At 33.9% G+C, this 26,338-nt stretch overlaps 1 protein-coding gene across 3 annotated transcripts in view; it reads left to right on the top strand.

The window, feature by feature from the left end:
- The window catches only part of LOC129757940 (spectrin beta chain, non-erythrocytic 1-like), a 254,976-nt gene that overhangs the window by 140,643 nt on the left and 87,995 nt on the right, over positions 1-26,338 (top strand). Inside the window, exon 1 of one of the 3 annotated variants that reach the window (XM_055755346.1) lies at positions 20,384-20,512. The exons of the other annotated variants lie outside the window; for them this stretch is intronic. Within the exon in view, the coding sequence (XP_055611321.1) occupies positions 20,482-20,512 (31 nt within the window). The 5' untranslated portion in view covers positions 20,384-20,481. Of the gene's footprint in view, positions 1-20,383; positions 20,513-26,338 lie in introns of those variants that run through there. 3 annotated transcript variants of the gene reach the window in all.

The following is a 26,338-nucleotide window of genomic DNA, read 5'->3' as shown; positions in this document are numbered from 1 at the left end:
AGAATTAAAAAAATTTGTATTCGTGTCTTCAGAAAACTTGTGATTCTAGATAAAACACAGAAATTTTTGTACAAACATAATAATATGAAATTCATCTATAGGATCGAACTATCTAAAATGTCGAAGAAATGACCAAAAACATATAAAATTTTAAGCTGTTTTATAATTTTGAGGCCTCGGATGAAGTTTTTTTTTTCAAATAAGTTTATTCGACATTTCAATTTGTCTTTCTGAAAACCTCACTTAAAAATATATGTTGAGGAAAATACAATATTATGTTGAAAAAATAACTGTTTCGTTTTCACAATTTTTTGCATTACAAATCTTTAAATATCTTATTTTCGTTATTATCTAAAGCTTTGATATGCTGTTGAATACTCTACAGAACTGTAAATTGTAGGTTATGGAACTCGTTTCCAACATTTTTTTTTTAATTCAAATTTAAGATCGTGATTTCCAAATTCTGCAATAAAATCTCCAAATGAAGCAAAAACAATGTTTGTTTAATGATTTTAAAAATAACTCCTTCAAGAACATATTTTAAATTGAATTTATTTATTAAGTATTGGCTTTGGGTAAACAACAGTTATAACACACTTGGTATAGGAAGAAAGCCAGTTTATAGTGTAGCATATTAAAAAAATGATAGAATATTACATTTGAACACTTTTTGTTTCCTATCGCGGGCAAAATGATGACTGATTGGTTAAAAAGTCCTAGTTTATACACAATTTTAAAATTTTTGGTGAGCATGATTTAAAAACATTCTTCAAAAATATGTTATACATTCATTATAGTGTCGTTAAACTCAGCTTTTTTTTACACATAACTATTTTGTGTAGCATGATTTCTTAAACAATTTTAGAATATGTGATGCAATCCATAAAATAGAATCAAGTTCCAATAAATATCCAATGATATGAGTGTGATAAAGCAGAAAATTTGTTGTTGAAATTTGTTGAGAATTTGGACACATTTTGACGAAATAAGACACTCAAAGCTTTGAGCAAACCATGTATTTAAGATCGGGGAAACCGGGAAAAATGGGGAATTTCAAAATGAAAAGTTTATGGCCACCCTGCTTATGGAATGGATAGCTTTTTTTGTCAAAGGTTTCGCCTCGCCGTTCCGCTTTTTCCTCAAAATGCCTCGTTTTTTTTTTTGGAAAACTTTTACAAAGTTTACTGACTTACAACTTTAGCCTCAGTTTGAACTCATAATTACTCATAATTACTCATTGATTGAACACAGAAACTCTCTCAAATTCGTCTATTTTCTCAAAATAGGCAGCATTTTTCATAGTTTACATAAGACAATACTTAAATACTCTAATGTTCTTATCATTACAGTAAGATTTTGTTTCAGTAGACCGTTCTTGGAGTACGTTCAACCAATGCAATGTAAATAACTCTGGTATGAGGAGAATATTGTTTAAGTTCCTTCGAAATGATCATAGATCTTAATTTTCCGGCGGAATCTTAATTAAATTGCCTTATATTATACACCACCTTTATAGACTCAATTGTTCAAAGTATGCAATGATGGAAGTTTTCTTGAGTTTTCAAATTTTTAATTCAAAGTAGAGATGTGGTATTCGGCGAACGGCCGAATACCGAATATTGAGCTTTTCAACTATTCGGCCAAACGAATATTCGGCCGAATATTCAGTCTCATATTCTGTTGAGTTTTTGATAGAGATTAAAGAGCGAAGATTACATTTTTCGTCTATTTCTTCCATCTTAATGCTCCTTATGATATTGAATCGATTATTTTCAACCAGATGTAGTATAATACATCAGATCTTCTTTAAGTAAAGGTTTTTTTTTATTTTCAAAATGCCACCAATAGCTAGAAGGACATCAGATGAATTGTCGCTTCTGGGACGTTTACACGAATGAGATTGGGGTCCAGTGAAACCTAGGACAAAATATGTAAAAACCGGCACCAAGCTATTTGAAATTGTTTATTTTATTTTTAATTAGATGAATGAAGAATTTTAGCTATATGTCTTCAAAATAGTTGCAGGAAAAATGACGATCTTTAACTTTAAGCCTACCATATTTTCAACCAAATGTATCCACACGGCCGGGTCCGGACGGTTTTTTGAAAAATTCATACAAAAGGAGAATAACTCAACAGAGTCTATAGGCTTAGTTCTCAAACATTCAAGAGGAAAAGGAGAGAAAATTAGTTGAATTTTAATGTTTTCATCGGATCACATCAGCAGTGTTAAAATTGTTTCTAAGAATTAAGAAAAAATTATGTTTGTATTTTAATTTACTCTAACAAATTGTTTAAAACGCTAAATCTCAAAACTTCCAATTTGAGTACTTATTTGATTTAGCAAAAAATCTGAATAATCCCGGGTATAATTCGGAAAATTTCAAACAATAACTGGAAAACCCGGTCCGATTTGACTTTTCTCAAATTTTTTATTGGATTTATGGACAAGTCTGGATACATGGAAAAATCTGGAATAAACTATAATCAAAGCATAAAGCTAACAACCGTGGAATATACAAGGAAACACCAAAGTTCTTACACTGAAACCTTAAGTTTTTGATGATTTAGTAGCTTTTTCATCGTTAATTCTGAATATTTTATAAATTATCCAAAATCTGTTGAAAAATTTGACAAGTGTTTAAAATTTGAAAAATAAGTATTCGGCCTATTCGGCCTATTCGGCCGAATACTTGGCTCAACTATTCGGTGAGCCGAATATTCGGCTTAACGATTTTTTGGCGGTATTCGGCGCCGAATATTCGGCCGAACGAATATTCGGTACATCTCTAATTCAAAGTATAGTTAATTGAAAAACAACCATTTCCTTAGAGTACTGGATAATTCATTTTGGAATGTATATCGCTGATAAGATTTTATTTCACATTTATCTTCTATGGCGACCGTCATTAGGGAACATCCATAAATGACGTAGCATTTGAGGGGGAGGGGGGGAGTTTGACTTTGTGTGACGATGTGTGACGAGAGGGGGGGTAGGGGTTCAAGTAAAGCTAAAGCTTAGTTCTTTTAGAAATGGGACAGTTACGAATGCCTGTATCTCAAAAACCATTCTTTTGAACCAAATACTTTCTATGAAGAAAATGAAGGTAATGTTATGATATTTCATGAAAAAATTTGAAAAAAAATATTTACCGTTTTTTGTTAAAGAAATTTCTACTTTATTCTTGGTATCTCCCATTGGCCGGCGCACACTTTTTTCAGTCATGGTATTGATCAGTTTCTCCAACTTATACTTCGTAAAATCTATATTTTAGGTGGCTTCACCCTCCTTCTTCAATTTCTGATAATTTTTGGTCCAATACTTCTCTGGAAACTGGAAACTGGAAGCATTTAAGTGGATACAGTTGTTTCGAAATGAACAAATTTGATTATTTTTGACCACATTTTTGAACGTTTTTTTTTCGGTACCGGTTTTACAGCTTAAGAGCTTTGGAACTATCAAAAAATGGTTGTTTGAGGTTGGATTTCTATGAGTCATCACTAGGCAACACTTTCAGCTTATCGGAGAAAATTGTTTTGGATATTTCAGCGGTCTACCCTTAGTTTTTCGTTTATTGAAAATTAAAAATGCTGGTATGAGACTTGACTTCCCTGATGATCCTTAACCGTTGTTGCCGATCATTTTCTTCACTACAATGCTTGATTTGAACTTTGTGGACATTATTGACAGTGTTTGCATACTTATCCACCACAAAAACTCAGTAATTCTTTGAATAATCAACGGTTTTGTCAGCTATCAATTTGATAATGACGAACTTTAAAGGAAACTGTGCAAAATTATTTTTTTCTTTTTCTCTTACATCGTACATATCTCAAAAACGCGTAAATTTTAAATTTTGAAAAAAATAGGTCGAATAGTACTTTTTACAGGCAACAAAATGCTGTCAAAATTTTTAATATCCAATAACTAGTTAACGAGCTATTAGCAAATGAAAGTGTCCCATTTCTAAAAGAACTAAGCTTTACGTACAGTACCGTTCATAATTGTATAGAAAATGGAAGCAAGCGCACTGTCACTTCGACTTTGAACTTCCATAACTTTTTACTCTGATGATAGTTTTTTGCGTTAGATAGATCAACTATCACACTATTACCACACAAAATTTGAGCTCTCTAGAGTTTGTGTGGCCTGAGAAACAGTAATTTAACGAAAATCGGACTTTTTGGACTTTTCTCATTCAAACTGCAATATCTTTGAAACTACGCATTATTTTTTATTGAAATTTTGCACAGTGATTGTTGAAATATAAAGCGAGCATGTCTGAAGTTTTCGAAAAGTTCTATTGATGAGATCAAAAGTTACGCGAGGTGCAATATTTCAGGCATGAACCTTGAAATGCGATTTCTATAGAATTTTGGACGATTTATGAGAACAATATAATTTCCTCCACCAATCAGACAAAAAATGTCTGGCAAAAGCAATGAAGAAAAGAAATAATGGAATAAATGGTCCATTTGTGTTTTGGAATCAGAATCTCGCGATATTATTGTGACTTTTCGGTTGTAATTGATTAACTGGTTGTTAAACAGAGAATATGATTTTCCTATGAAAACATTCGTCCAAAATTCTATAGAAATCGCAATTCAAGGTTCATGCCTGAAATATTGCACCTCGCGTAACTTTTGAACTCATCAATAGAACTTTTCGAAAACTTCAGACATGCTTGCTTTATATTTCAACAATCACTGTGCAAAATTTCAATAAAAAATAATGCGTAGTTTCAAAGATATTGCAGTTTGAATGAGAAAAGTCCAAAAAGTCCGATTTTCGTTAAATTACTGTTTCTCAGGCCACACAAACTCGAGAGAGCTCAAATTTTGTGTGGTAATAGTGTGATAGTTGATCTATCTAACGCAAAAAAATTGATCAAAAACTATCATCAGAGTAAAAGGTTATGGAAGTTCAAAGTCGAAGTGACAGTGCGCTTGCTTCCATTTTCTATACAATTATGAACGGTACTGTAGCTTTAATTAAAAAAAAATCAAAATTGAGCAAAATTATGCCTAATTCAATCCAGTCTGAACAGGTAGCTTTTGACTCCTACTGCCCGACTGTTGTCAAGCGTATCAAGGAGCGTACATGCAAGAAATGCAATTTATATTTTGCTTCAAATGTTCTCCAAAAGGAGCATAGCAAAATCTACAAGGCCCCAGCCTCGGATAGAAAGATTCGTCCAAAGCGAATTGTAGGCAAAAGAGGACACGAAGTGCTGGTCATCACTCGGGACGACGATAGAGAGTGAGTGGAGGCAGCTGACATCGCAGATGCAATTATTCCAGCCGAACAGACGATGGAGGAAAGCTGCTCAACGATTTCATTGGAATCCAAAATGGAGATAATTTGGACCGACGCAAGTGATTAAATACTTACTAGCTATCCTGCTTGTTGAAAGGTAGCTTAATTTTTTGACTGATTAATATGCTTTTTTAAACTTCCATTTATAACTTCTTTTCCTTTTTTTTGTTGTTAAATAAAAATTCGAAGAATTTGAACGTTGTATCACGCCTGTTTTTGGTAGGGCATTGTTCTGAATAAACTACAAGCAATGATTATTGCCATTTTTTTTTATTTATACCTTTCCAGCTTTAATTCTTAATTAAAATTTTAACTCCGTCCTGAGTGTGAAGAGTGTCAAACGGTAGTGCATTGAGTGAGCTTCCACATTTCATAAATCAGGTGGATCACCATTCTCAACACCTCGCTTAACACTCCCTCAAAGTTTACCAAATCACGTTACATTATCCAAGTAAATCTTGCTTGTACTATGACATTTAAATTTGAATGGAATTTAAAACCCAGTAAAGATAGACGACGTTTCAAAAATCATTACAGTAGTTAAACATTTTTGAAGTAGTTAGTATACCAGTCGAGTTACAAGACTATCCTTCCCGGGAATCGCATTTGATCCCTGCAAAACCAAGTTTAAAAAAATTGAAACCCTAACAAACAAAAACCTACTGCTCAAAGCAATCAACTCTCTAGCTGCTGCACAGTTTAACTACCGCAATGAATGCATCAGACACCCATCAACATAGGAAATTATGCTGAACATGTAGCGATCAATGGCCCCTCGTGCCAGCAGCATTCGTTCTCGGCTAAGTCAGCTCGGTTCAACTAACTAATGGCAGTAGTACCTACTAGTCAATCTCATAAAATGATACTGCCTCGTAAATTGTTGCTAATATGCATCGGGTGTGACCAGAACTCTGGTACATTAAAAAAGAACAACGCTCTCTAACGACGGGCGGCACGTGATCACTTTCCACTGTTTTTTTTTCTTTCTTCCTTCACTTTCAAGTTAGACACGCGGAAATCCGAAAGCCGTCGTGCGGGGGAGGAAGAATCCGGTAACAACCGACTTAACTCTCGGCTTCTTTTTTAGAAGGAAACAATTGGTCATGGGCGTTCAAGATAAGAATTTTTTAACTTAAAGTTATTTAGATTGCTAGATTTTGATTGATAAAATTAATTTAGAAATTTAATTTACACAAAAAACTCCTTACATTTTTTCTGTCAGTCTAAAATCAATTGAAGTCTTCTCAGGGATCGCAGCCTTCCCCTTTTTCTCATTGCGAAGGTCCACAGCAACCTGTGGGTCGTGCTGAGAGGGGTCCCTTCATGTTGCAAAAACGGACGGACCAACCATCTCATCGGTTTTGTGGGCCCGCGTCCGCGTCTTGTACGACAATAGTTGCGGCATGTAGCTGGAAGTGTTCGACAAGTCATTAATTTCGTCTGGAGTTGTTGTACATCCAGTAGTTGTAAGCCGCGATCTTGTCTGTATACACTTACCCAGGCGCTGCCAAACCATGTTAGGCCAAAACATGGGGGATGGATGGGTTTTATAATGGCAGCGGACTTCATTTATTTCACTAACTTTTTTTCTTTCAATTATCTAAGCAGGATTGGAAACTTAATTTTCTTGTTTCTCAGTTGTTAACTTACGGACCAATGTTTATGGAAAAGATGAGATTATCGATTATGGAAATAGTATAAACAAAAAAAGACGAACTGCGTTAACCACAAAAGAAAAATGACATAAAAACCCTGAAAATAGTGAACATCAGGTATGAAACGTTGAATGGAAATAAAATCGATAAGAATCCATGTTGCAGTATTTTAAAGCTAAGCTAAAGCTAAGCTAAAGCTAAGCTAAAGCTAAGCTAAAGCTAAGCTAAAGCTAAGCTAAAGCTAAGCTAAAGCTAAGCTAAAGCTAAGCTAAAGCTAAGCTAAAGCTAAGCTAAAGCTAAGCTAAAGCTAAGCTAAAGCTAAGCTAAAGCTAAGCTAAAGCTAAGCTAAAGCTAAGCTAAAGCTAAGCTAAAGCTAAGCTAAAGCTAAGCTAAAGCTAAGCTAAAGCTAAGCTAAAGCTAAGCTAAAGCTAAGCTAAAGCTAAGCTAAAGCTAAGCTAAAGCTAAGCTAAAGCTAAGCTAAAGCTAAGCTAAAGCTAAGCTAAAGCTAAGCTAAAGCTAAGCTAAAGCTAAGCTAAAGCTAAGCTAAAGCTAAGCTAAAGCTAAGCTAAAGCTAAGCTAAAGCTAAGCTAAAGCTAAGCTAAAGCTAAGCTAAAGCTAAGCTAAAGCTAAGCTAAAGCTAAGCTAAAGCTAAGCTAAAGCTAAGCTAAAGCTAAGCTAAAGCTAAGCTAAAGCTAAGCTAAAGCTAAGCTAAAGCTAAGCTAAAGCTAAGCTAAAGCTAAGCTAAAGCTAAGCTAAAGCTAAGCTAAAGCTAAGCTAAAGCTAAGCTAAAGCTAAGCTAAAGCTAAGCTAAAGCTAAGCTAAAGCTAAGCTAAAGCTAAGCTAAAGCTAAGCTAAAGCTAAGCTAAAGCTAAGCTAAAGCTAAGCTAAAGCTAAGCTAAAGCTAAGCTAAAGCTAAGCTAAAGCTAAGCTAAAGCTAAGCTAAAGCTAAGCTAAAGCTAAGCTAAAGCTAAGCTAAAGCTAAGCTAAAGCTAAGCTAAAGCTAAGCTAAAGCTAAGCTAAAGCTAAGCTAAAGCTAAGCTAAAGCTAAGCTAAAGCTAAGCTAAAGCTAAGCTAAAGCTAAGCTAAAGCTAAGCTAAAGCTAAGCTAAAGCTAAGCTAAAGCTAAGCTAAAGCTAAGCTAAAGCTAAGCTAAAGCTAAGCTAAAGCTAAGCTAAAGCTAAGCTAAAGCTAAGCTAAAGCTAAGCTAAAGCTAAGCTAAAGCTAAGCTAAAGCTAAGCTAAAGCTAAGCTAAAGCTAAGCTAAAGCTAAGCTAAAGCTAAGCTAAAGCTAAGCTAAAGCTAAGCTAAAGCTAAGCTAAAGCTAAGCTAAAGCTAAGCTAAAGCTAAGCTAAAGCTAAGCTAAAGCTAAGCTAAAGCTAAGCTAAAGCTAAGCTAAAGCTAAGCTAAAGCTAAGCTAAAGCTAAGCTAAAGCTAAGCTAAAGCTAAGCTAAAGCTAAGCTAAAGCTAAGCTAAAGCTAAGCTAAAGCTAAGCTAAAGCTAAGCTAAAGATAGGGTAAAGCTAAGCTAAAGCTAAGCTATAGTCAAGCTAAATAAAGCTTAACTAAAACTAATTTAAAACTAAGCTAAAGCTAAACTAAAGCTAAGCTATAGTTAAGCTAAATAAAGCTTAACTAAAACTAATTTAAAACTAAGCTAAAGCTAAACTAAAGCTAAGCTAAGCTTAAGCAAAAAGTAAGCCATGTTTCTTTTGATTGATTCAAAGGTTCGAAGCAATTTGAAAAAATAATAACTAAGCCAGGTTATTATTTTTTTCAAATTGCTTCCAAACTTTTGAAATTTGATCTAACAAATCAACTTTCCTTTTCCCCAATATGACCAGTAAGTGGTAGGGGCCTTTTCAGAAATAAAACCTCTGTCCAGCTGGCCTTTGTCATTGGCACCAAGCCCTATCTATTTAGTTGAAAGGTATTTTCTCATATACAGGCTATATGGCACTCTTTCCTAGGAAGAAAATAAAAGTAATAGGTATCCATTTCGAGAGCGCTCTTTCTACTCCATACCATACCGACAACAATTGCGCTATTTCAGTAGTGTAGTTAGACTCGTGTACGATGTACTGCACTGTCGCTTTTGTGAGGATTCAGACAAATGGTTGGTGGTGCTGTTTTTTTCTTCCATTCGGTCGCTGGTTTCATTCACCATTTTTTCCCATATATAGTAGGTAGCACCCGGCAGGTTTTGTTGCTTCCTCCATGTTTGGGTGGGATTATTTATGGTGTGGTGTGGGAAATGGGCTAGATGTTCACTTTCTCGCTGCAAACACAGTCATTGGAGGAGCACTCTGGATTGTGCACACGATTTTAATAGTAAGTTCAAAATGTAAATTATTTAAGTGAAATTATGACACCCTTCGGGGGATGACGAACTTCCGTGTACAATAAAATTGAAAGGTACACTGGGTATCTTTAAATCGACACAAAGATGACCCTTACATTTCATCAGATCCAGTAAGAAAGTCACAGAATATTGAAAACTAAAATGCCAATACAAAGTTGTTTCTTTCTCCAAAAGTTGTGTAAATTTACCCTAAGAAATATGAATTTTGAAACTTGCATTCACTTTTCAAATATCATTCAGCTGATCGCACTTCATGTAGACACAATAACACAACGCTCAAACGTCAAATCCCCAATAATAATTACTATACAGCCGTCTGCTGTTATCAGCTGCCTTAACGCTGCATGCAATTAGGTAGACGGTGGTACCTACTGCATGCAGCTGTCAAAGTCGCGCCGCCACAATCAAAACGTCAACACCCGCCTTAAGTCGGTCCAATCAGTTCTGGTCCCGGGTCTGGTGGAACGGACAGAAGACGGACGATTGGCCCAGCTCCATCAGATGGTTTGTGGCCAACGGCCGGCCGCTGCACTAATCCGATTGGATTCCGTTGTTTGTTTTGATATTAATGCATCATTTTTTCCTCTACATGCAGCGAGTTCAAATGACTGGAATGGCAGTCGTATGAATGAAAATGAAAATGATTAATTGTTTTTTTTTATATATTTGAACATACTTGCCTATACTTTCCTATTAATTTCTTGAAACATCTTTACCATTAGTTCATGGATTCACCTCGATTTCGCTATGTTAGCAATACATATAAAAATCTGTTTGGAAAATTTATGGAATAATTGAAGATCACTACGACTGCACGGATTCACCTCAATATCGCCGATTTAAACGTTAGGAGTTTCAATGTACACGTTGGGTTAAGTATTCCTATTCAAAGCTATACCATAAGGTAAGGTGGCTTCGCAAAAATAGTTATGCATATTCATTTTTTTACCGTGTGTGCATTGATTCACAGCAATTTACCTAAATTTTTTTTTCTTCGTATGAATGAACGCTACTTTATGTAGTTTCTGATAAATATAATGTAATGAATGTGATTATTCACCTTGATTGCACGAGTTCACCGAAGTTTCAATAACACGTTAGAAAATAACGAACAAATTGAAAAAAAAACTTATTCCTCAAGTATCTCACTTCACGGATGTTATAAATTCTTGCTAAATCTGATTGGATCAGGAAAATACAAACAGCTTAACAAATTTCAATCATCAAAGTTGAAAAGTATCCTGTGTCTCTTAAAGTATAAATATGTAAAATTGTAACAAAAATTGAAATAAAAGTACATTTTCAAGTCAAGTCAAAATCAAACCTTAGTTTTATTTACCTTCCTTGTTCACATAATCTTGTTTATTCAGCTAAGATTTCGTTGATTCATCATCATTATCAGACCAAAAATACTAATTTCATGATGCCTGATGCATGTTTGAAGACTCAAAACCAACTGAAATTCACAGTTTTCAATGTGTATGTCGTTGAAACCGGAAAATGAACTCGAAAAAGTTTCTCGACTAAATAAAAAAAATAATGATACACAGATAAAACTGATCATTTTGAATAGTAAGATAGCTCCTGTAAAAATAAAAGAAAGTAAAGATGTTAGCTAAATTAATATTCAACAGTTTTTTTCCTCTAAGTGTTAAATTAAATAAAGCGCTTTTGGTAGAAAAAACGGATAGATGTTTAAAATTTGAACATTTTTGGCCGACAAGATATGTATAAATACAACTACATTTATTCCTTCTGCCCAAGGCTGCACTTTCTTTTGCTAATAGCTCGTTTACTAGTAATCGGACATTCAAAATTTTGGCAGCAATTTGTTGCCTGTAAAAATTACTATCCGACCTATTTTTTTTTTAAATTCAAAAATTACGCGTTTTTGAGATATTTACGATGCAAGAGAAAAAGGAAAAAATAATTTTGCACAGTTTCATTCAAAATCCATCATAATCAAATTGATAGCTGACAAAACCGTTGATTATTCGAAGAATACTGTATGTGAGTGGTGTTAAAGTGTGCAAATACTGTCAAAAATGTTCACAACGTTCAAATCAAGCATTGGAGTGAAGCATATGATCGGCAACTTCGGCTAAGGGTCATCAGAGAATCAAGTCTCATACCAGCATTTTTAATTTTCAAAAAGCGAAAAACTAAGGGTAGATCGCTGAAATTATCGAAAAAAATTTTCTCCGATAAGCTGAAAGTGTTGCCTGGTAATGAGTCATCATGTGGTTTACACCTCAAACACTAAATTTTTGCTTGTTCCAGAACTCGTAAGCTGTATAGCCGGTTCCGAGGCTATGAGACAGATGATTTCTGATGAACGATAAAACTTAGGAAATACCCTTTTTTAAACAAATTCTAGCGTTTGAATCCTATACCATGTCTGCTCGTGGCAAATCCCCGAGTATATTAAAGTATGTATTTGCTGGTTATTTTTAATGAAATATTATGATTTGCCAAAATTCTGCTCCTGTGGAAAGAAATAACATTATTCAAAACAAAGACTATGGTTTTCGTTGTTTTTAAAAGCCTAAAAGAGTAATCTTTTATACACCCTTCGCAAACTACGATCTATACTAATCGATTATACTTTAAATTTAATCTCATGATGGTTTTACTTCGTTATTGCCAGATTTTGCCAGCAGAAATTCCATTAAAAACGCTCAAACAGTGGATCAAAAATAATCAAATTTGTTAATTTAGAAACATCTGTATCCACTGAATTGCCCTCAGTTTCTTTTAAAAGAGAAGTATTAGTCCGAAGGAAGAGGGTGTAGCTACCTAAAATACAGATTAGTTTAAGTATTAGTTTAAAAAAAAACTGATCAATATCATGACTGAAAAAAGTGTGCGCTAGCCGATGGGAGGTACCAAAAATAAAGTAGAATTTATTCTTACAAAAAAACGATAAATAATTTTTTTAAATTTTTTTTCATGAATTATCATAAAATTACCTTCATTTCCTTCATAGAAAGTTTTTAGATCAAACGAAAGGTTTTTGAGATACACGCATTCGTAGCTGTCCCATTTCAAAAAAAAAACTAAGCTTAACTAAGCGAAGACAATAAACCTTCGTTGGCTAACCGATTCAGATGGTGCTCAGGGTAAAATAAATAACGGCTGGCAAGCCGAGATGAGAATGTTGCAATGAGTTCGATTCTCACTATTTTTTTTTTATGAATTATCCAATAGAAAAATTCCATAAAATGTTTTTCTAGTTTCGATTGAATGTAGTGATCATGCATAATTTTGCTTGGAAGCTGGAGTCTTTATGCCAGTAGTGCATTTTAAGTATAGTACATTTTCAGCGCATTTGCCGCACAGAGATTTGCTAAATAGGCATTGGATTTTTGTAACCTCTTCTATGGGCGTGGTTGTGTATAAAAAAGGGACTTCTTCATCCCTTCTTATTAACAATCAGGCGGAGCTGGGCCCAGAAGCCCAAAAATGTTTATATTTTTTAGCTTAGCTTGATCGACTACTCACCACATCCACCTGAATCATTGAACTCGAAATGCTGCATTATCAATTATTACAAAATGATTTTCACCAAACAAGTTTATGCTTCTTTTAATATTCAATTAGTGATATTATTGTCTGTCTCCCATTTTTTTTTTTTAAAGAAATGCATTTCGAAAACCATGATCGCAGGTGTGGCTTAGCAGAACGAATTCTATATCGCCAATGGTTGTCACTCCGTGATTGACCGAGGCCATCGAGGTCAAATGAATGCTGCTTGGGACTAGCAACTCATTCACACTGCTCAAAACTTATGCTCTCTCTTTAAACGTCAATAAGGGCGCCAGCCACGTCCTAGTAGTCAATGAATAGATTGGAAGAAAGAGAAAGAGTTGAAAATTTTGGTTTGGAGGGTGGGTGAAAGGATAAAATCTGGAAACGCTTTTGACTAGTGTTCAGTCCGCAAAGCGGGCTGAAGAACGAGCGCGATCTGAAGAAGAGCGATCTAAGAAAGGAGAGCGATCGGAAAAAGGAGAGCGGCCGGAAGAAGGAGAGCGGAGAGCAAAAACATCGACCAACCAGCGAGCAGCGCGCGACGAGCCGAGGTTATAAAAACCGCGGTTCCGTTCGCCACGCGAGTACAGTTTTGATTCAACCACGGAGCCGACAACGACCGAAGCAGCAGCCGAAGGAGAGAAGCAACTGATGAGGAAAAAGTAGCCGAGAAGGAATAGGCTGCTCGAATCATCATCGTGTTCGGACGGAACCGGTGATATTACTCAAGCAGAAAGTGAACAGAAGAAGAAAAAAGTGTTTAGAGAAATAATGTGTAGAGAAATATAGAACCAAATGGAAAGTTAAGTGACTAGTGTTTTCTTTGTGCTCGCTGCTCCGAAACTTTGCTCCCGTTGAACGTTGCCAAATTCAAACAGCTCTTTTCAGAGCTAAATACGAAAGAGTTTAGTTCGGCAACGATCGTCCTGTATACAGTCCACCTTGGCAAGCCAGGCAGCCCGTCATTTGACCTGCCTCCGCTGTTTTGACGACCATTGGGGGTTGTCAAGCATAGGCCCAATCCCACAGGGGGAGCGGGCAGGCAGCGGTAGTCACCAAGGCTCCAACAACCAGTGCTATCTAGTTTTTCCAGTCCTGTTATTGACATTATTATATGATGAACATTTTGAACTGCAGCAAGTGAAACCCTAAATTATAACGACATTTCTTCGTTCCATACATACATACATCCTTCTTAGAAATTTTATCGTAAAAACTTCTAATATCTGATATTTTGATAACTGAACTCTAATAATAATAATTATTGGGATTTTAATTTACTTTAAATCATCCTTACATCATATTTAAAACAAATTTTGTTTCTTGATTGTCCGTGTACTAAGTCATTCGTATTCTGAACACTGTCATGATTCCAAAAATACAACTTTTTGCTAAGCTTTATAAAATATAAGTTCAAGAAAACCCCTTCATGTGTTATACTAGTGCAATTAATTCTCCAATCGTTCACCTGTCAATGAGTTATTTGAATTTCCATTTCTAGATTTTAAGTTTGAAGGCGTAGTTCTATGGACAGCGTGTTACCTAAAAACTAATTTAAAAAAATTAAACAAAAAAAATGTCTTTGTGATTTCCGTATGTTTATGAAATCAGTAGTATTACCTACCATTTAAAAAAATCATTTAACACGAAAACCAGCATTGTTATTTAGTTCTCAATTTATAAAATCTATTTATGATAGAAACGTCAATAACTGTTCATATTCAAATGATCCTTACGCCTAGCTACGTGTTAATTTAATATTAGTTTGAAATTTTAAACTTATCATACGCGATCCTAATCGTAAATTAAATAAAATATGTTTGTTTGGAATATTTAAAACATGTAGTTTGAGTGAGGTACTGTTTTAAGTTGTGAAAACTTGTTTTTTGTTCTGGTTAAACAAGCTATAGATCAAACTCTTTATTTAAACCTCATTTTGCTATTAGAAATAAAGAAGAAAAAAATCATTCATAGAAAAGTAAAAACATTTTGATCGATTTAAGAAATACTCAACAAAAATCCTGACAAATATTTTGACAGTTTGGCATCTGAGAGACCAATTGCTCATTTTTTATTGAACGGAGTTTATGTAAAGTACAGTAAAGTTCATGAATCTACAATAAAAAATTGGTATGCCTGAAGAACTTGCTGCAAATAACGCAAGAAAACTTTAAACCAAAAAAGTAAAGTTGACGGATCATTCGGAAAAACAGATAAAATGACAGCTTTTCATGACCAGCCGAGTCGATAATTAGGAAACGACACTTTTTAGGTGAACATCTCAAAAAATATTTTGAAATCGGCCAAAAATAACTTTAAATACAGTAAATACAATACAATAAATAAAATAGACAGCAAGCCGGAATTTCCCAGGAAAAAAAATCAAATAAATATGGATATGAACAGTGTCCAAAGTCATCGTAAATTGAAAGGCGGTTTCAGATTTCATTCCTATCAGCTATTTTCCCAGCTTGTCAAAGGAAAAACTTATTTCTCATTGTTTACAAATTCTTCGGCATATCATATAGGAATAGGAACAACATTAAGCATGTTCAATAACCGTGCAGTATCTAGATGTGATTGACAGCGATAAGTGCCACAAATACGTTTTTCAAAGGAAGATATGATTTTTCATAGACTCATCTTCAAATACGATGAGTCTATAAAAATCATATCTGATTAAAAAAAAATGAAATTTCTACAGGAAACGAACATTTTATTACAAGAAAAAAGAATTCTCTTCCAGAAAGTCACTGAACAAATCTAATCTTCAACGTTCAAAATAGAAATCAACTGAGATGTTATGATTTTTCAAACCAGAAAGAAAACATGTACAAAGTGGATCAACATCTCTTACAGGAAGTACCTGATTTGAAAGGACTGAAAGCACATATGGCAGCGCTTATGTAATTCCACCACTTGAATCGGTATGAAATTGGCTTTCTGGTGAATATAAATCGGAAATCTCGAAATCTAGTACAAAGTTGAATTTAAGTGCGAAAAATCTGAGAAATTGCAAATTCACAAAAAGTTAAAAAAAACAGCTACATTTGAAAATTCCTAAAAAAAATCTGTGTTTCGTATTTTGACAATCTAAAAATGCAAAAATGTTCCAAATTTAGTCAACTATTCAATCCTCTTTTCAAAATTTAAAAAATTCAAATTAAAAAAAATCCTGATGTGCAACATATAGCTTCTAACTTCAGCTTCCTTGGACACTTAGTGAAATTTTTTTTGAGCATTCAGTAGTTGATTACAGTTGATACAGTCTTTTTTTCGAAGCATGTTTTTTTCGGATTTGAGTTTCATTATAAGGTTTCCAATACTAATTTTATTTTTTTTATTTATTTTCATAGCATTCCGTCTCACGACAGAACTTAACGAACATAATTCCTAAAATTCACTCGGTCCATGGCAACCGTTCTCCAATTCCTCGGGCACCCCACGTTCGCCAGATCACGCTCCACTTGGTCTAACCACCTCGCTCGTTGCGCCCCCGCTCGTCTTGTTCCTACCGGATTCGTAGCGAACACCTGTTTTGCAGGACAGTCATCCGGCATTCTCGCAACATGTCCCGCCCAGCGTATCCGGCCAGCCTTCACCACCTTCTGGATACTGGGTTCGCCGTAGAGTCGCGCGAGCTCGTGGTTCATCCTTCGCCTCCACACTCCGTTCTCCTGTACGCCGCCAAAGATTCTTAACACTCGTCGCTCGAATACTCCGAGTGTACGCAGGTCCTCGTCGAACAATATCCATGTCTCGTGCCCGTAGAGAACAACCGGTCTAATGAGCGTCATATATAGGTTATACTTCGTGCGAGGGCTAAGTCTTCTCGACCGCAGTTGCTTGTGGAGTCCATAGTAGGCACGACTTCCGCTGATAATTCGCCTCCGGATCTCACGGCTGGTGTCATTGTCTGCGGTCACCAGTGAGCCGAGATAGACAAAGTCTTCGACTATCTCCAGCTCGTCGCCGTCGATCGTGACCTTGTTATTACTGGACAAGCGGGTTCGGTCGGTCTCGGATCCGCAGGCCAGCATGTACTTCGTCTTGGACGTATTAATCATCAACCCTACCCTTTCTGCTGCGCGTTTCAGTTTGCGGTAGATCTCCTCTCGGTTTCCAATACTATAACTTTTGTAAAAATCGGTTAGGAAATAAGAGAGTTTTTTTTGGTTTTAGCCAGGAGTGTCAAATTGACACTTCAGGGACTGTAACGTGTAAAAATGTCTTGGAAGGACGAGGTTTACAATATAAATTCGATTTGGTGTTCATTAGGATATTTTTTAAATTTGTTACAAATAATGATCCGAATATCTCAGCTCGATGAATCCAAAGGAAGTGGACCTGATGGTATTCCAAATTCATTTCTTAGAAAGTGCGTGGGCGCTATTGAAAAGCCTCTACAATTGCTCTTCCCAGCTTCCATTCGTGATTGTTTGTTTAGCAAACTATGGAAAATCTCACACATTATGCCGATTCACAAGAATGGTTCAAAATTGCCCGCTGAAAACTATCGAGGGGTAGCAATTCTTTCTGCTATACCAAAAATGTTCGAGAGCATAATTTACGACCAGATGTACCCATGGCTAGAAAGAAAGATGGCAGATGTTCAGCATGGATTTTTAAAAAAAAGCGATCTACTGTGACGAATTTAGCAGAATTTGTTTCCCGCACTTCTCAATGGATGACGCAGGGTTCGCAAGTTGATGCATATATACAGACATGTCTAAAGCTTTTGACGTTATAAATATTAATTCTCTTCTGTCAGTGCTGCGCAAAAATGGGATTACCGGTGTTAGTCTATAATGGATACGTTCGTATCTGATGGAAAGAGTTCAGTTTGTAAAACTTGGGATCCAGCGTATTCCTGGTTAACAGCGGCGTACCTCAAGGGAGTCACTTGGGACCCCTACTTTTTATAACTGTAATGAACGAGCTCCCCGAAGTGCTGCGTGACGTGTTAGTGCTGATCTACGTGGATGATTTGAAAATGTTCCTTCCTGTTCGGTATCCCAAGGATTGTATGGTTCTACAGAATGCGCTTAACTAATTTTCTGATTGTTGCAGCAATTTTGGTTTGAAAATCAATGCCTCAAAATGCAGCGTGATCACCTTTTCAAGGAAAATGAGCAACATAGTGCACGATTATTGTCTTGAAAACAACTGTTCCGAAGCAAGAAAATTTTCAGTGAAAGATCTAGGCGTAGAGTTGGATGCAAAACTTAGTTTTTCGAAACATATCGAACAAGTCGTTGCCAAAGCCAATTCTATGTACGGTATGGTTAGCAGGATTTGCCACGAGTTGGACAATCCTTATACTATCGTCTCGATATATGTTGGACTTATCCGAACCACTATCGAATATGCCAGTATTGTGTGGCAGCCATACTATAATGTTCATAAGAATAGAATCGAAAGAGTTCAAAAACGTTTTCTAAGGTACGCCTTGAGAAACCTTGGCTGGCAAGAAGATATGCCAGAATATCGAGCCTTGTGTATGCTGGTTGGCTTGGAATCACTAGAAAATCGCAGCACATCAATCGACACGAAGTTTTTAAAGGATTTGACCTGTGGAAAATATTTTTCACCGCACTTGATGTCACAGATTTCTCCTAACGAAGGACGTAGCAGTCTACGCAGCTTACGACCGTTCCAGCTCCCTAACCGAATTCAAAACTACGCTTGCAATGAACCAATATACAGAATGATGGCGCTCTACAATGCACATGCTAACGTTATAAAACTGAATATGTCCAGAGAACAAATCAAAAATAGACTTAAGTTAGTTTTTTTCATAGATATATTGTAAACACCATTAAAGATAAAAGGCTGAAGCCTAGGATCTATCAATAAATAAATAAATATCGATAATCCTTTTGAAACAAATTTAAATCAGAAGTAGTTATTGGAGCTCAACAACAACTAAAGCAATCAAATATATCACGTGAAAGTGATATAGGAAACATAGAAAAACTTCTTTGAATTTTTTTTCTTTGAAAATTTTTAAGTTTAAAATCGAGATTCGAGGTTTTTACGAATACCATTCTTTTTTTAAATATTTAGAGTAAGTTAAATATTCCACAAAAAAAAAACCTTCAAAGAATGAATACGTCACATCTCATCACCAATATTATCGTAAATCAAAACATTTTGTCATTCAAAACTTGAAAAGAATACTAAACTCCCAATTGTGAAAACTAATATAATAGAAAAATGCTCAGTTCTTAAAAAAAATTTCTATCTGTTATTCGTCCTGCTTAATGTTTCCGCTTCGATTCAGCGAATAAAATCGGCCTAATGGAGAACAAAGGATTGCATAGTATAACTGTTAGTGAAATGAAATTCTTTCGCCTACATTTTCGAACAACAAAAATCTTCCCAAGCCAATATTGTGAATTCCAGATAATAAACTAGTTCAGCGGATTTTTTTTTCTTTCATGCTTCATTAGTAAAACCCACACTTTCTAAAATGTCTTTAAACAATCCGTAAGCACATCAGTAAATAATACAACAATTTCGGGACGGAAACTATCAACGCTCATTACGCATTCGAAGTTCCACACTCATGTCATATGCATGAAGTGTTGCAAGCGATCGATTGACGCCCCTCCTCGAAGAAAATCGATACGTCTTAGCGTCTCCCGATAGTAATGCCCTGAAAATCACTCGACTTGCCAGAACGTAGCACAGAGTGATGTATTAAATTTGCTTCCAATATATTTAAAAAAGAGACGATTTATTGTTACCATCAGAAAAAATAGTAGCTCTAATTTACAAAAGAAAAAATATATATATGAAAAAATATATATCCAAAATAATTTCTCAATTTTACTTCAGTAAATCCTCGCATTTTTAAACCGTTTCTCACTCACAATTCAATCAATCAATTAATTGATGGGCCACACTTGTGTAAATAAAGTCTGTCATCGTCGATATGGGGCCCTGGATTGCAATAAACTGAAATGTGGGTTGAAGGATTTGTGAAATTCTGCTGAATTGCCTTCCTAAACTATGATAAGATAAATCCCTGATGTAACCATCAAACCAGACAAGCCCCTGACTTTGATGATTCGGTAGAGAAAAATAAGTACTCAATCCTCTAATTGTCAAACTGACACACCATATTCGAGCTTATCTTAATCCTGCGCATTCGCTACAACTGCTTGAGTTTAACTGTTTATTTTTCCTCTTATTTTTTTACAGGTTTGTTCTACATTCTATGGATTGAAGTGTTGACGCCCATGGTCTTGGATCAGCTTTGCAGCGCCGAGTTCTTCAACCAAAACTGATTGTCAGTGGCAAATTGACCGGTAATCAGTAAACGTGTTCTGATATTGTGTCCAATATTCTAAAAAAGATCTTGTTTTTCTCTGAAAATAAGTGAAAAGTATTATTTGTTGAAACAGTTTTTCCATCTGCAAGAAAGTAAATCACTATGTTGATAGCTAATACGCCTGTAGGCAATTGATAAGGAAACGGTATATTCTCTAAAACAAAAACACATTCCTTTTGGTTCAGAGTTTTGATGAATGTTTCCAATCGAAACAGCTAAATCGAACATCCCGTCAATAAAAGTGAATTTATGTGGCGCTTACGGATGACAAAAACGGTCGCTGACAGTCATGACTGGTGATATTTTAAGAAATCCAGAAGGTATGTGGAAAGCTGCTACAGCAACACTCATTTATTTTTCATGGTAATCGCGATTTGGACATTCCTTGAATACAAGTTGAGTGCTTCGGTCGAACAAACCGTTCCTGTTATTGTTACATTTGGGATTAGAATATTAGTTAGGAGGTCCTGTAAGTACAATTCGATTGATAGAAAAGCTTCGCAAATTTTTTTTTAAATAACTCGACCAATTGAATGACTCTACTTTACTCCTCACTAACTAACTAACTTACATGCTTACTTATTTACTTGCTCACTTAATAACTTACTCACTAACTTACTTACTTACAGGTACATACCTACTTACATACTTAAAGGGTGATACGGTCAAAATTTGGTCAAGGGAAAACGCGTGTAAATCGATGAAATAGTTTATTTAAAAAATCAACTTAAATTTCTTTTTCAACTTTAATTAGTATGTATAAAATTCAGGAAAAATATTCTGTTAGGCTTCCGCTTTTCCAAATCCAAATTGCCGGACCTTACGCTTAACCTCTGCCATCAGATTTTGTACAGCCACCTTGTTCACCTTCTTCGCCGCAGAAAGCCAGTTTGCCTTGAACTGCTGCTCGTCCTTAGCAGTTTTTTGGTCTTCTTTAGGTTCCGCTTGACAATAGCCCAATATTTCTCAATTGGGCGGAGCTCTGGCGTGTCCCAACACCCTCCCAAGGGTTCTTGTCCTTGGGAACCACCTGCACGTTGTTGGAGGCGTACCACTCCATGGCCTTTTTACCTGTCCCGGAAGCTGCTTGTAGTCGGCTTTGACGTAGGTTTCGTCGTCCATTACCACGCAGTCAAACTTCGTCAGCATCGTCGTGTACAGCCTCCGGGATCGCGATTTGGCCGTCGTATTTTATTTATCATCGCGATTTGGAGTCACTACCTTCTTGTAAGTCGATAGTCCGGCTCGTTTTTTGGCTCGATGTACGGTTGTATACGATACACCCTGCTTATTTGCGGCATCTCGGAGAGAGAGGCTAGGGTTTCGCTTGAAACTAACGGCAACTCTCTTTGTCGTCTCAGCGGCTTCCGGTTTTCGATTTCCCCCCGATCCAGATTTCCTGGCTGTCGACAACCATTCCCCAAACACTTGAATTTCATTTGTAACGTTTGATTTGGCAACTTTTAGCGATTTTGCCAGCTTTGCGTGTGAGTAGTTCGGATTTTCGCGATGGCGCGAGCAAAATTTTGATACGCTGCTCTTCTTCCTTGGACGGCATTTTGACAACTGAATAGTGAATTCCAAAATCAAAATAGGAGCAACATTCTACACACACACACCTTCAAAATGAGGGGTGTTCAGGTTTTTTAAATGCAAAATTGAAAGAAATACGTCAAGTTGATATTGACCAAATTTTGACCGTATCACCCTTTACTTACACACTTACTTACTTTCTTCCTTTTTTTCTTGCTTGCAAATACGGTAGTACTTGCTTACTTACTTACTTACTTACTTACTTACTTACTTACTTACTTACTTACTTACTTACTTACTTACTTACTTACTTACTTACTTACTTACTTACTTACTTACTTACTTACTTACTTACTTACTTACTTACTTACTTACTTACTTACTTACTTACTTACTTACTTACTTACTTACTTACTTACTTACTTACTTACTTACTTACTTACTTACTTACTTACTTACTTACTTACTTACTTACTTACTTACTTACTTACTTACTTACTTACTTACTTACTTACTTACTTACTTACTTACTTACTTACTTACTTACTTACTTACTTACTTACTTACTTACTTACTTACTTACTTACTTACTTACTTACTTACTTACTTACTTACTTACTTACTTACTTACTTACTTACTTACTTACTTACTTACTTACTTACTTACTTACTTACTTACTTACTTACTTACTTACTTACTTACTTACTTACTTACTTACTTACTTACTTACTTACTTACTTACTTACTTACTTACTTACTTACTTACTTACTTACTTACTTACTTACTTACTTACTTACTTACTTACTTACTTACTTACTTACTTACTTACTTACTTACTTACTTACTTACTTACTTACTTACTTACTTACTTACTTACTTACTTACTTACTTACTTACTTACTTACTTACTTACCTACTTACCTACTTACCTACTTACCTACTTACTTACTTACTTACTTACTTACTTACTTACTTACTTACTTACTTACTTACTTACTTACTTACTTACTTACTTACTTACTTACTTACTTACTTACTTACTTACTTACTTACTTACTTACTTACTTACTTACTTACTTACTTACTTACTTACTTACTTACTTACTTACTTACTTACTTACTTACTTACTTACTTACTTACTTACTTACTTACTTACTTACTTACTTACTTACTTACTTACTTACTTACTTACTTACTTACTTACTTACTTACTTACTTACTTACTTACTTACTTACTTACTTACTTACTTACTTACTTACTTACTTACTTACTTACTTACTTACTTACTTACTTACTTACTTACTTACTTACTTACTTACTTACTTACTTACTTACTTACTTACTTACTTACTTACTTACTTACTTACTTACTTACTTACTTACTTACTTACTTACTTACTTACTTACTTACTTACTTACTTACTTACTTACTTACTTACTTACTTACTTACTTACTTACTTACTTACTTACTTACTTACTTACTTACTTACTTATTACTTACTTACTCATTTATTTATTTATTTACTTACTTACTTACTTACTTACTTACTTATTTACTTACTTACTTACTTACTTACTTACTTACTTACTTACTTACTTACTTACTTACTTACTTGCTTACTTGCTTACTTATTTACTTACTTATTTACTTACTTACTTACTGATGATTTAAAAAAACTTCAAAAAGTTAATTTTTTGTGCTATTTCAATATTCATTTTCAATTTCTCAATAATAAATGGATTTTTTTTCCAAATAGGAACTTTTAAAAAAACATCGTAAAATTAAAAAAAAAGGTTATCTAAATTTCTATAATGGAGCCTTCAAACAAAAAAGAGCAGTTACTTTTATCGCTGGTTGAAATCTTTAAATTTGCTCTTAAGTCTTGTAGGTCTCACTCATTTGATTCGAACATAATATAAGTTTTTTTTAGGAAATCTTCAATTTCTTTAAACAAAATTGTATGCTCAAATGAAATGAGTCTAAGTCTATCAAACTTTTGAGCCAATTAAAAAAAAATCAATCGTAGCAAATTATTCTTTTTCAAAAGTTATTTTGAAACTTCATCCAAATTTAAGAATTAAGTTTAAAATTGTATTTTTGAAAAAACTGAAATATTCACTACGTTAAAGAATACACTGAAAAAAATATAGAATTTCCTACAGATTTTTTAACGTGGATGTTTCTTTATAAGCAAATTTTTTTTTGTTGAAAATCAGTTCCTTAATAAATAAATCTGTAAATTTAAAAATATCAGTTAAATTTCAAAAAACAATTTTTTGGTATTATTTAGAATTGAACTTTATGTTTGCGATTTTTGGCAAAAATGTTTATATAAATTGACTTTGATATCAAATTATTTGAAATTTTGAAATTGAATTAACAACTATAATTTTATGTCTGCGATCTCTAGTTATTGATAGCTGAATTTGAAAATATGTATTCTGAATCTGAATTCTTAACCTGAATTTATAATTCAAAACTTGAATTAATTTCTGAATTTAAATGAAAAAAATAAAAAAAAATACAGACCCCGTTCGTTTTTGGCAACATTCGATTTTGGCAACATTCGATTTTGGCAACATTCGATTTTGGCACATGTGCCAAACGGTTTTTAGAAACAACATTACCTTTAAGTTTTCTTTATAACAGAACCAATTTAATTGAGACAAACACCATAAATACGTTTTTATGTTCTGAAATGGTGATAAAATGCAACAATAAAAACAAAAGTTTTTTTTAAAAATATATTAAGTACTCAAAATGACAAAAAAGTTAAAAAAATCTAAAAGTTAAAAAACAAATTCAAACTAAAGACTGAAAATGACAAAAAACAACTAAAAAATTATGAAGAATGGCAAAAACACCAAATATGACAAATGAAAACAAAGATCATAAACAAAACAAGAAAGTGCAATATGCATCGAAAACATGATGAAAAAAAAATGACTACAAATGGTCGGATGTTGACTAAAAATAACGTTTTTGATAATCATAATAGTTATTTTGTAAAAATAACTGAAAAAAGTTGAGAAAGAAAAACCTTTCGATTTTGGCAACATTCGATTTTGGCAACACAAAATGTACAGCGTGTTGCCAAAATCGAAAGGGGTCTGTACCTACAATTACTAAGTTCCAGATCAGAAACTTAAATATGAGCTTAGAAGTAAAATTCGTTTCAGAGCTTTAATCGTGAATTATGAATTCAAATGGTGAAGTTTTGGGTTCAATCTGGCTTTATTATGTCAAATGTTTATTTTCAATCGGACTTATAAATCTAAATTAAGATATTAATTTCTAATGATGATTTGAGTTTTCAATCCTATATCGCTTTTTTGAAGCTTTGTAATGTTTCGAATTTTGCATAGGAATAAAGTTTAAGAACTTCGAATCTAGATATGAAACATAAATTATAGATGGTTTTTAATTTGTTTTTCATATTGAAATAATATAATCTCTAATATTGAAAACGCAAATGAGTTTCAAAAACCATGTTTCAAATTTTTTATAAATTAAAAAACAGCTTTTTTTTAAATTGAACTTGAAAACAGAAATACAATTTTAATTTTGACAATATGGAACCAGAACCACGCAAATGTGTTTAATTTCATTCAAATTTTTCAGATTTTGATCAAATGAAAATTTAATACTAGTTTTTTTTAAACATTGTTGCATGTCTTGATGGATTTTTCAATACTTTATTTTATGTTTTTTTTCAACTATTCTCGCACTCTTTTCCAAAATGATATTAAAAATAATTGATAAATTATCGTTTTCGGTTTTTTGTGGAGATTTTATCCTGCATTGATATTACTCCGAACACCTGTAAAACTTTTTTTTTTCTTAAACCGTTTTAAAATGCATATCCATTTCAAAATCAATTCTATTATATAATCCTTTTTTATTTTACACACCCATATGCTATTAAATCAAATTTAAATGGGTTGAAATCATTTTGCATTGAATTTAGTGGCGTTCGCACATCACTGTACTGCACATACTTACTTACATTTGAGGTTTCCTTCTGATTTCCTTCAAAATGGTGATTTCACAACATTTTTGGAGAGAATAAAGAAAACATTATCGCCTCTAAAAACAAGTTAAGAAATAATCATGTATATTTTTATGGTTAATTATAAAAAAAAATTTATTCATACAACTTTTTGAAATGTTTTGTCAAATTTTTCGATTATTTTTATTTAAAATAGTGTAACCTTTTCTCCAAAAAAATTTTAGATGAGAATTTTAATTTACTTATTTTTCAGAAAAAAAAGATTATATTTTCTTAAAAAAAAACTTACAGCAATTTGAGAAATTTGTTTTTTGAAAGCTGTTTTTTTATAACCACAGATTTAACCACAGAAATTTAACCAATTTCATTTTTTTTTTTCATTTGCATGATACATATCGTTTTGAGCAAAACTTCAAAGAATTTTTTTGTCGAAGCCGGTTTGCTTCTAGTTTTGAAAAGTAGAGGGAATAATAAGAAACAGTTCTAAAATAAGCATTTCAAAATGTATGCAAGATTTACAAGAAAAACTTCGCAAGATATTCCAAGAAGATATCTAAGTTTTGCCAGGATACAGACTTTAATTTATATTAATTAGTTT

Source organism: Uranotaenia lowii, chromosome 3 (assembly GCF_029784155.1).
Source record: "Uranotaenia lowii strain MFRU-FL chromosome 3, ASM2978415v1, whole genome shotgun sequence".
Lineage (NCBI taxonomy): Eukaryota > Metazoa > Arthropoda > Insecta > Diptera > Culicidae > Uranotaenia > Uranotaenia lowii.
This window is presented reverse-complemented; position numbering and strand designations above follow the sequence as displayed.